Genomic DNA, 12,895 nt, shown 5'->3' on the forward strand with positions numbered 1-12,895 from the left:
ATGACAGCTTTGTATGTGATTTTGGAAAAAACAGTTGAAGGAAAAAGACAGTATTTGATGGAGAAGTAACAGGTGTGCCCCAGAGCAAGGTTTTACTTACACACACACACACACACACACACACACACACACACACACACACACACACACACACACACACCTGTTCAAGGAAGGCAAGATTGAGATTTACAGGAATACAGATTTTTCTTCCTGGATCATCATTCCTTTCACCCAGTCACTGCAATGTGATGTCAGCAGTGTGTTCCTCATACTCTTCATATTTGAACCACTCAAAAAAAAAAACCCCCCAGAAGCACCAGTTGAAAGGCTGTTATGTGGCTATGCATTTCAGCTTATGTAAATGAGACAAATTCCTTGATATGCTACACTGAGCATGCTAGCTATCCATGTATCTAATTCCATTTAACATCCTAAAGGTTACTTGATTTGTCTCTCCGTGGGAATCCTTAAAAGTTTTATGTAGAATACTAATACTCATAAAAAAAGGAGTTCTTTGAGGGTTCATTGGGTAAGGAAGGGTTCTTAGCTTTCTAAAGAGGTCTATTGTACTCTATTCTAAAGGGTTTTCGATTGAAACTTTGTGTACAACAGATGGTTGCCCTATTTAGATAAGGTTATGACTAGAGTCTATTTAAAGAGTTACAGCAGTTAACTATACAATTAATCCCTGAGGAACCCTTTTTTTTCTAGGATGGCATCATGTGCAGCAATGGCAAGGATATATGGTGCATGAGGGGATATATATATATATATATATATATATATATATATATATATATATATATATACACCTGTCCAGGGTGCCCTGAGTGTGGGATAGGCTCCAGGCTCCTCTGTGACCCTGTGACACTTCTACAGTTATTCTTGTGTGTAACCATTCATTTTTTCGAATGAATTTAGTTGGTTCTATTTCCCAAAATAATTAGTCATTTAAACTAAAGTGACTCTGATCAGAATAAAACATTTATTGAAGATGAACGAGTGAACACGGTAAACACGTGCACAAGCAATCCACCGCGCCTAGTACGCTATTATGTTGAAGAACGCGGCCTCTGTTCCGCAAGTTCCCCCCTGCGTGCCAGGGATCCCCGTCCCTGTGTATATCAAATCACACCATGCTGAGTTGCCCAGTTAAGAGAAAATCTTGAAGCAAAGACAAAACTACTACAACTGGCTCCAGCACCCTTGAAGCTGGGAGTCATACAGTTATGGAACATTTAAGGATACCTGGCTAACTATTCAAATTAAATTGTAAACCCAATTACAGATTGTTTTTTTTTAAAGAAAAAGTCAAGTAAGATAAAGTAAGTAAGATAATAATATCCCTTGTAATTGTTAATGTAAAATAAGTATATTAAAAGGTTTTTTACAGACGTTTACAAATGTCCCAACACAAGTAGACACAAGACCTTGATTAACACTTGACGTTAGGCTATGTTTTTTAACATGGCTTCACACTTTGCATAAATCATTTGCATAAGAGCTTAGGAATAGGGATGGAACAGGGAAAAAAAGAATTGTTTCTTATGAATATAGTCCAAAGGAAAGAAATTAAATCCATCCACAGATAAAATATTTTTTTTTCAGCTCAATTAGACTAGGATTTGGGGTTTTTATACCAATAAATAACTTGTGGTATTCATACAAGTTGGTAGCCTGTAGATTTGATCAGATATTTTAAATATAGTTAATAAATAAAGTTCAGATGCACGGATTGAATTCAGTACATGCCACCTGTCAAGATACATCAGTTTCTGCTTAATATTATGAACTAAGACTACACAATAAGAACTACACAATAACCTTCCAACTGGTTCAGGAGTGGAAGGTGTAGGAAACCTGTACTAATGACATCGGATCTCAGTGACTGGTTAAAATGAGTGTTGAGTCAAGAACATGTTCTGCTTGAAGTATATTTATGCGTATTTATTTTCGGCGCACGTCTCAGAAGCAACATCTCCATAAATGCAGTTTCACAAGAATCTGTCATGCCCTTTATTTTTACTAAGTGAAAAGCTTTGTGTGTGTTACTCACAACTACACAGGACTCGAACACCATTTTCAGTGTGCTGAGTGAGTGCTGAGTGCTGAGTTTACTCAGAGAGGTCTTGATCAATAGTACCGTCTCTTCCACATTATGGGAAGTGCATTTATTGCCAGGACTAAGCAGTACTTTTTGATTGCCCTAGAGAGCAAAACTGTGTGAGGGTGTGTTTAATCGAGAGAGAGAAAAGAGAGTGCATTTGTACTGTATATGTGCACAACTAGCAAGGGCTCTGGAACAGTCTGCAACAGCCGGTCTTACTCTACTAGACACTGAAGTCAAATTCCTCCTTGTTTGCAGATGATCTGGTGTTGCTGTCACTCACAAAAGAAGGTCTACAGCAGTATCTAGACCTCCTGCACACCTTTTGTGAGACATGGGCTCTGCCAGTTAACCCAAAAAAGACTAAAATAAGGATATTCCGAAAAGGACACAGTCGTCAAGACCAACATCATAATTTCAAATTAGATAACATGCCCCTTCAACACACTCTGAACTACACATAACTCGGTATAAACAGCATCAACACAGGAAAGGTCAATAAGGCTGTGAACGACCTGAGAGAAAAAGCCCGAAGAGCTTTTTACGCTATTAAGAAAAATATCAAAATTGACATCCCAATCAGAAGCTGTTCTTGAACCCATTACGCTCTATGGATGTGAGGTCTGGGGACCACTTACAAACCAAGAGTTCAGTAAATGGGACAAACACCCAATAGAGACTCTGCAGGCAGAAATTTTCAAAAATATACTACAGTTACAACAAAAAACTCTAAATAATGCCTGCAGAGCAGAATTACAACAGTACCCGCTAATAATTAAAATTGAAAAAAGAGCCATTAAATTCCATGTCCACCCAAAACAATAGTGATACAGAGACCCTGCATCACAAAGCACTGAGATACCAGGAGCTTACCCCAGAAAGAAGCCTCCTCAGCAAACTGGACTTAGAGCTGACTTTACAATCCAAAACATGTCCAGCCAAACCCCAGACCAAAACCCCAGACAGACCAAATCAAATTATTAAAACACAAAAAGAAAAATATCTAAAAATCTGCACAGAAACAACAGCTCTAGAGTGTATTTGAGAGCACCACTGTTACTGATTCACTGAAGTAGAACATCAGCAGCATCTCTGTACCGGGTGGTACAGAGAAATGGTAAGGTATTAAACTCAGAAATCCATTCTCTCGTGTGTGTGTGTGTGTGTGTGTGTGTGTGTGTGTGTAGAATGGGGGTATGGCAGGGTGTTGACTAAACTCAGACAAGCGTGATATAATATTCAGGATGTACTTGATTGTGAGTGTGAAAAATGGTGGCACACACACACACACACACACACACACACACACACACACACAGTGGGAAAAACCTGAAACTGTGGGTTTTCTTTGGATCCTTAATGACTGTACAGGAGCAGAAATACTAAGATATTACTCAGGTGTTTTGATGTGAGGCTGTATGCATGTCTATTGTTGGGTTGGGGGAGGGGGGAGTGGCTGGTTGATTGGGATGAATACTTATAAAAGGCACTCTGTGAGTTATGTATAAGAAAAAAAGTGCAAAGTTAAGCAGCTCTGTTCCTGGCGTGGTTCATTTCTGGGCCAAGTGCCTGAATTGAACAAACTAGCTATTTCCTTTGCATGGCAATATTGCAAATCACATTTTAATAGATCTAGACCAACTAGACCAAATGATGACAAACTGCATCTTTAATGAATTTTCTCTGAAAGTCTCAAAATGCGTGAGATGGATGGGTCATTTCCTTCAGCTAATTCACTTTTAGCCCACAAAAAACATTCTCTCACTGCTCACCTCCGCTTGTCCTCTGTGTCCATCACTGCTTAGCTAGAGAGACAACATTTGATAGGCAAAATCACCCCACTCAGCATATCAAGAAAGAGTGAGAGAGCGAGAGAGGGAGAGGATGGCGGAGAGGGAGAAGGAGAGGGAGAGGAAATCACAAAGTGAACTGAGTGTGAGAGAGTTGTGGGATTGTTTGGTCATTTTATTGTACAGGGTTAACAGCATCTTGGTGTGTTTGATAAGGCTGTGGCTGATGGAGGTTCATCAAGCAGACTCGGAGCTAAGTGGGTAGAGAGAGGGAGGGAAGGTGGGAAAGAGAGAAAGGAGAGGAGAGGCTTGGCTGGAATGGGAGCAGCAGTATGCAAACTTTCTAGCAAAATTACCCCACAGTTCAGGCGCAAATCGCCAGGTAGGTTGTGATAACGGGGTGACTGACACGTCATGACTGCTCTCTGTTTGTCGCTGCATTGCTGTGTCTTGTGCCTAGTGCCATGATTGTCATTTTGCATGAGAGGGCTGGTATACATCACTTTTCTCAGCACACACTGAGGATGTCCTGTACCACATCCTTGCCTTGCAGTCTTATGTACATCATGCTAGAACAGAGTCTACTTCTTGAAGCATGCTTAGTTTTTTATTATTATTATTATTATTATTATTTTGCCTTAATGTCCGAATATAGAATAGAAGACAGTAGGGAAAGTCGCAACTTTTCTCCAAAGAGCTTAAGATTAAATTTGGTAAGGGAGCATGATCAGTATCTAAAATTCTTGTCATTCTGCTACTGTCAGGTCTACAGGATAAATGTAAAAAAAATTAAATCATGCTTGATGATGGCAAATAACACTTCAAAGTACAAGTCTAACATATATATATATATATATATATATATATATGTTCCCCCCTAAGAAGTTTGTTCTTCATTGGTGATATATGGATTGTCTTTGTAGTCTTTGTTTGGCAAATAGGAGTGCCTGAACGTACGCATTGCATTTTCTGAAGAGTTTGCATATGCAAACTGTCACCCTCGCACTTTGGGTTATTTAGCTCAACTACCTGAGCTGTAAGTCCACAATGAACACACTGCAGATTTAGATCAACTGTATTATACATTTATATATTTGTTTACCAATATATAATGGAAATGTACCCTGAAAAACAGCAGGGTTCAATAGGAGTTGTAAAGTTGTATCATCAATTTTTATGTAGGGAAAGTTCCTTGTTTCAGAGTTGGGTTATGCAGGTCCTTAAGTTGATTTTCCCCTCGACCATTTCAGATTATTAAAATCAACTGTATATAGTTCATGACTTTGAGGTTACTAGATATTTTTTCTCTTGAGTAGAATCATTCAAGACTCTCGATATAAACACTTGCCTTTAAGCCCAAAAAAAATCAGGGGAAACATTCTTTATTTTTATTCATTTGTTATTTTTTTCTTTGCTGTACAGTGTAACATACTAAAAGCAAAAGACAATTTAAAAATAAAAAAACAGTAATATGATGATATGTGGATTTGTGCACTATATGCACATTGGCATGTCATCATGATGGAAACGGTGTCCAACTACACTACCGGAGTACAACGTGGCCTACAAACATGGCCGCCATGAACTGCAACACCCAGCAACTAGAGAAACTGTCACATTCAAACTCACCATCTTACTGATTACACACATCTGTGCACAATTACAGCCTCACAGTATAAAAGGACTTTCAGCTTACACTTTTTTTTGCGAAACTATACGTGCTGTGTTTCTCACCAGTTATTACAAAGCCTTAGTGTTGTGATCGTCTAACTGGTTTACAGATCTTGTTTGGTTTATGCTTTCGGTCTACTTCATGCTGTTTGCTCATCGCCTGACTACTTCCTGTTTGTTGACTACGTCTTATCTTCTGTTTTGGATTTGTCTACTGGTTTGAACAATAAAGCTGCTGTTCACCTGAATTTGTGTCTGTATCTGCAGCCTGACACACATAACTCAACTGTGAATACTGCCCTATAAGCCTAATTAACTTGTCACTTGTACTTGTATTGATTTTTAATTCCTAATCGAAAATTCAATTGCTCAAAAAAAAGAAAAAAAAAGAAAAAAAAGTGGCACAGTGAGAACGGGTATCACCGCTACCCTGACCAGGCTTAAGAGGTTGAAGGTGAATGAATGAATGAATGAATGAATGTATTATTAAAAAAAAAAATTATAAAATAGCTGTTTTAAAAATTATAATATTGTGGAAAAGTTCTGTTTTTTCCATAAATTAATTCAAAAAGGGGAACCTTCATATATTCTAGTTTCATTACACATAAAGTGAAATATTGCAAACCTTTTTTTATTTTAATCTTGATGATTACGGCTTACAGCTCATGGAAATAAAAAATCCAGTGTCTCAAAATATGAGAATAAAGAATTTATAATACAGAAATATCGACCTTCTAAAAAGTATGTTAATTTATGCACTCAATACTCGGTCAGAGTTTTAATCCTTTTGCACAAATTACTGCATCAGTGCGGCGTGGCATGGAGGCGATCAGCCTGTGGCACTGTTGAGGTGTTCTGGAAGCCCAGGCTGCTTTGATAGCAGCCTTCAGCTGGTCTGTATTGTTGAGTCTGGTGTCTCTCATAGATTCTCTATGGGGTTCGGGTCAGGCGAGTCGGCTGGCCAATCGAGCACAGTAATACTATGCTCAACAAACCAGTTACTAGTAGTTTTGGCACTGTGGACAGGTGTCAAGTCCTGCTGGAAAAGGAAATCAGCATCTCCATAAAGTTCGTCAGCAGATGGAAGCATGAAGTGCTCTAAAATCTCCTGGTAGACGCTGCATTGACTCTTGATTTGAGAAAACACAGTGGACCAACACCAGCAGATGACATGACACCCCAAATCATCACTGACTGTGGAAACTTCACACTGGACTTCAAGTAGCTTGGGTTCTGTGCCTCTCCACTCTTCCTCCAGACTCTGGGACCTTGATTTCCAAATGAAATGCAACATTTACTTTTATCTTCCCCATGATTGTGGTTGTGTGTACTGAACCAGACTGAGAGATTTGCAGGTGTTTTGAGTTAATTAGCTGATTAAAACTCTTCTCAGGTCGGCATTATTGTATTATAAATTCTTTATTCTAATAACTTTGAGATACTGGATTTTTGATTTCCATGAGCTGTAAGCCGTAATCATCAAGACTAAAACAAAAAAAAGGCTTGAAAATGAAATTACGAAAAAAATGAACTTTTCCACGATATTCAGATTTTTCTCACCTGTATATGAGAAAGTTGGTTATGTTATGTCACCTCTCCTCCTTTCCTCTCTGCAGGTTGTAAGTACACGTGTCATGTACAGTGTCGTGATCATGTGACACTCGACTGCCATGAGAATGGATCTTCTAGTGACGCTCCACTGAGTACCCTCAGTTACGACCATCTCAACAACAACCAGGCCTCCCACAGTGTAAGTTTTCTGTTTGTATGTAATTGATGCTCAAATCTGTGTTTGATTTGAAATGGTTATCTGATGTGACTGGCACCTTGTCCAGTATGTACCCCGCCTTGTGCCCGATGGGTTCCTGGGATAGGCTCCAGGTTCCCCGTGACCCTGAAGAAGGAGTAAGCGGTAGAAGATGGACGGATGGATGGATATCTGATGTTTAATGCCAGGGGATTTACAGAGATCCCTTGATGATTGCAGCACAGATTTATTTTATGACCCCAATCTAATTATTGATATATACTGTATATAGCAATGGTTTATAATCAGATCATGATTAGATTTCATTATTAGGATTTAAACCTGTTCAATTTAAGTAAGCAGTCAAACATATAACTATAATAACCAGGGCCGGCTGTTATAAACCGGCTAGCAAAGCTAAGCCCTCCCTCTCTTTCATAAAAATCCATCCATTTTGTCTCATATACTGTTTAACAAATGAGTTGAAACTGCTTCATTTTTACTTTTGTGGAACCAAGAACTATAGCACCATTAGCAAAGTAGAGGCTGGGGCTGATTTATTTCTCAGCCACACCGTAGATTAAATCAACAGAGCCAATCATTGACAGTTGTGTGAAACACACCTTAGATTTGTTGTCCAGTGAAACCAATTAATGTAACCCCTTTCCAATGATACATCCATAACACATCATCAATCATGACAGAGGAAACGCATTAGGGTAAAAATAGGAACAAGCATTAATTTTGATCCCACTCAGTATCATGACCAGCTGTCACTGAAAATAATGAAATAATAACTATAATATCGTTCACCTCTGCTTAATATCACACTCTATGGGGATGAAAAAACATCTAAATGGTACTGAACAACAAATAAAAATTTGGGATAAAGTGTATGGGGTCACCTATGAGTTTGTAACAAGCACTGACTACAAGAGGGAGCCAAAGCTCAAATAATACATTTGACTGGCTTCTCTATGTCAGCTCACAGAGACTATATCTGTATTTCCTTCATAGCAGATAGAACATTCATGATATTTATATTATGATGTATTTAAATTATATTAACAGTATTGGATTACCATAGTGTACCTATTATGTTAACTGTAATTAGTAGAAATAATTTATTGATGTTACAGAAAACCATTAAAACCATTTAACTGTTATTAGGAGCTCCAAGGATGCATTTGTGCTTTTCTGTATGAGGGTGTGTAGCAGCCGTGCCTCATTCCAAGACCTGGCCAGAGCACTTCTGATCTGTTTAAAACATATAGTTATCTCTGTTCTGCATATGCTGAAACTGCTTCAGCTCATGAGTGATTATCTGTTATTTAGTGTAACACGCACACACACACACATGTACACCACATGCTTTGGTAGTTATTTCACCTGATAAAACTATAAAAGAAATGGCTTTTGTATGAGATTGCAGTAGAAGGCAGGAAAACAACAGCCCATCTCCTTCTGGCTCATATAAACTAAATGAAAGGCCTGCAGTGTTTAAGACGCCCTCTAACCAGGCCATACACACTCATGTGATAGAGATTTGTAGTAATTGTGGTTGTGTGAGTGCTTGGTGAATGTAAAATGTATCACAGTCTCTCTCTCTCTCTCTCTCAGAGAGAGAGAGAGAGAGAGAGAGATCCTGTCAGCTAGTGGGGTATGTGTAATATAATTATATATCCATCCATCCATCCATCTTCTGTACTGCTTAATCCTTTTCAGGGTCGTGGGGAAACCTGGGGCCTATCCCAGGGAGCATCGGGCACAAGGCAGGGTACACCCTGGACAGGGTGCCAATACAAATTGTGTATATATATATATATATATATATATATATATATATATATATATATATATATATATAATTTTATGTTTTTATGTTTTTCATCACTGCAAGTCTATTATAGGATTAGTCAGGACACTGTTGGGTTTCTGTGTGTAGAGTATCATGTCTCTGGGACAGTATGTACTGCATTCAATTCAGTACTTACTTCTCAGCCACTGATACAGTATATGTGTGTATATGAATTTTTTCTTGTTTAAACCTTCAACAAGTTAACAGTCTATTCAGGTGTTGTTAAACAAGTACGGTTTAACCACAAGGAACAAGGAACAACTTTTAGTAACTTTCGCACTTACACTTTAAAAGAGCCGACACGCTGCATTCCTCCATTTTTGATTCTGACGGCTCTTCCGTGCCAGTCCCATTGCATTATGAGATAGCGCAGTGTGCATTGGATCCATACTGGGTTATTAGCAAGCAGCCTCTGTGTTCAGCTGCTGGTGAGAAGGGTGATGGGAAAGGGTAGGGGTAAGAGCCCCATGCTGGGCAAAGAATTCACAGCTCTCCACGATAAGATTGGTACAGAGATAAAACCGACCTCACAACTAAAGCTTTTTTCATAGTAAAACCTCATATACAACCACCACAATATACTTCTAAATTTTAAATGTAGTAGGTCAGGTAAAAAAAGAAATACTGCTGAAAAACTGCAAATTCTTAGATGCCCGAGTGTCTACTTTCATATGATCCATTAACCACTACTGTGGAGTGTGACACACATAGGTTCAATGCTGGCATCCCGCTGGCATCCCACTGGCACCCAAAACATGCAGAAATTCCCATTTTTTGGCCTCTGGTAAAAAAAAAAAAAAAAGAAAGAAAAAAGGAAAAAAAAGAATTAACATAATGCATTGGAACTGTCATATAATATTTCAGGGGAATCAAATTCAAAATTTGTGAGTACCAGATTTTCTTTGTTGATGTAGTCTCACAGACAGACATGTAACTATGATCCAGGGGATAGGAATACAAACAGATGCAGGAAAGAGAGAGTTTCCCATCAGGAAACAGGCACAGGATGCAGAGCGGAGTTTGGGCCTGGCACAACCATGTGTACACGTACACACACACACACACACACACACACACAAAAGTATATACAAGATACAAGAGTACACATTCCATTCCCAACAGACAAACCCAGTTAACATCCCTCATCAGGGTAAAATGTTTTGGCTTGTACACATGCAGTCTATTTGTATACAGTACATTACATAACTGCTCGACAGTCAAAAAAGAGTCAAAACCCAGGCAAGCTTGAAATTACACATTTAGGAACTTGAGAGGGTTTGCACACTGGCATGACCTTAAAGAGTTTCTGTGGCTTGGTGTTCTGAAAAAAAGGAACGCTCCACCAAGTCCCAGCTTAGGACACAAATTGCAGGAGGATATGAGTTTGATCTTGGTGAGAATTTCATCTTTCTTTGTAAGTGCCATTTTCTGGCAGGCTGTTGAAGCCAGGCTGCATAAACATGCTCACCAGAACCGCACAGTTACATAACAGAGAAGTCACAAACCAGCTTTCATATTGTGTGGCTGTGTGTGTGTGTGTGTGTGTGTGTGTGTGTGTGTGTGTGTGTGTGTCTTTAGAGAAATTAGTTTTCTCTACGGTGGTCTGTTATGTATCATGTCAGTTATATTTCCCACAGCATTCAGTACACTAATAAACTGCCAGATTAAATCTAAAATTGCTGGAAATCCTTAAACAAAATCTCTGCGATAACTGCAATTTTGTTGGATAATGTAGATTGAAAAACTCTAAATTGGCAAGACAAGTAATTGAGGCATTGGGTGTCATGTGCAGTGTATATTTTCATGCGCAGAATAAATTAATGCTATGCAAAAAACCCACAAAAATCTGTTTCATTTTGTGAACTGAACTGACAGATTCATTTTTTTAACAAAAGGAAATCATTTTGTGGAGGAAATGTTCTTAGGGCTGCGAATACTTTTAATGTGTCACTGAATAATGTCTCTGGGGTCACGTCATGCTATGAAAAACTCGTTTTAAACTATATTTGTGTTTGTCTATATAGGAATATTCTAGTCTGCATTTGTTATATTGAGGTATTTTTAAGTGTGTATGTGTGCATGTATTTTAGCCTGTGTTTGTGCTTACTCTTTTATATTTGTGTGCATGTGTGTGCATGTGAGGTTAGAGGGTTTATTTTATTCTGCTTTTGTTCACTGTACCGTGGTTCATGTGAGTCAGACTGATTTGATTAGACTAATTCTGTTAGGCTTGGGTCATTATTAGATCTGGAGGTTGTCGGTAAAACGTCCTCAGCTTGTCTCCGCTGTTACTGATCACCCCGATAATGTGTAAAACGGTTGTCAGTGTATTTTTAGCAGAGATTTCTTATAATATTGCCAGATATAAAACATGATTTGGCCTTGGTGTTTTTGCTGTTTCCACTGGAGATCTTATTTTAATCAGGTTCTCTCTTTCTTCCCTTAGGATAGTTCTGTAACACTACTGTATAGTTACCTTGTTGATGAAGCTTGATAATGAGCCTTGATAAGCCAAGTCCGCATGGCTAGGCACAGATGTGAGATGTAGATTCAGTTTCATTGTTTAAAGGTGCCATCTGTAGCATTTATGGAAAATTTAGCTCATCATTTTAAAGATACCTTAAAAATAAAATATATTGCCATGAAGTAGATCTGGCTAGTGTATTTCTTTTGTTCTATTTTTTTAATAAATTTTTTTTTCCCCAGTCTTTTTTCAACATTTTTTCTGACCTGGAAACTAGCCCCGCCCCCAGCAAAAAACCTATATGTAGGGTCAGTTAAGAACAAAACAGCTTTATAATAGGCGGGGCTGAAACTGAGTGCTTCTGCTGATAATATACTTTAAAATGCTAGATAAACATACTGTATTTTAGTTCAGCAAAGTCTGTCGTTTTAAAAACTATAAAAGTAGAAAATGTCACTAAGTGAAGAGTTTTTGCAGGCTGCTACACATATATTCATTGCAATTGCAATCCACCTCACAGGTAGCAGAAGGTTACAAAATGTACAGATTTCTCCTTTAATATTAAAACGACCTCACAGATTTGTTTAAAAGGAAAACTTCATTTCTGTCCATTGTCATTTTCAAGACCTACTGACTTTGTTCAGTAGGTCTTGAAAGTTGGAAGATAGTCACATTCTTCAACAAGGAATACTAATTACTCATTTTTAAATGACAACTTTCATCTCTGGCAACCCTACACACATTCATCCCTTCACCTCACTGGAGGTCAGAGACTCGTCCATAACTCACTCTGAGCCCACATGATTTTTCCAGTGCTCATTTCTTTAAAAGCATAAGCAGGAAGATTTCATTTTTAGGTCACAGAATGTCTGTCCATCCTCAGGATTAATCTTGCATTTTTGTCTTCTTGTCAGGATGATCCCCAGTGGTGTGTTATGCTGTACACTCTTCCTCCTACTTTCACATACAATGCCGTTCACCAGCACAGTTTTCCCCCGTTTATAGCTCCACATATTGAATTTGCATCAAGTTCAACCTTAAACACATACCTCAGGTTGTTAGCGGCCCGGGACGTCATTCAGTACCCTCCCCCTCATATATTTTTTCACATTAGACCTCCACCTTCTTAGTATTCCTCAATCTAGTTATAATCAACAATATAACAAGAAAAAAATATTAAATTGTCAAATAAAATCTGTTTTAAAATTCATTTCTTGTAAAAAGTCTATAGGGTCGCTAATAACCCGAATATCTAATA

At 38.3% G+C, this 12,895-nt stretch overlaps 1 protein-coding gene across 1 annotated transcript in view; it reads left to right on the top strand.

The window, feature by feature from the left end:
- rassf3 (Ras association domain family member 3) overlaps window positions 1-12,895 on the top strand; it is a 52,771-nt gene that overhangs the window by 9,200 nt on the left and 30,676 nt on the right. Inside the window, exon 2 of the mRNA XM_017494530.3 lies at window positions 7,185-7,318. Coding sequence (XP_017350019.1) covers window positions 7,185-7,318 — 134 coding nt within the window. The remainder of the gene's footprint in view (window positions 1-7,184; window positions 7,319-12,895) is intronic.

Source organism: Ictalurus punctatus, chromosome 19 (assembly GCF_001660625.3).
Source record: "Ictalurus punctatus breed USDA103 chromosome 19, Coco_2.0, whole genome shotgun sequence".
NCBI classification, from domain to species: domain Eukaryota; kingdom Metazoa; phylum Chordata; class Actinopteri; order Siluriformes; family Ictaluridae; genus Ictalurus; species Ictalurus punctatus.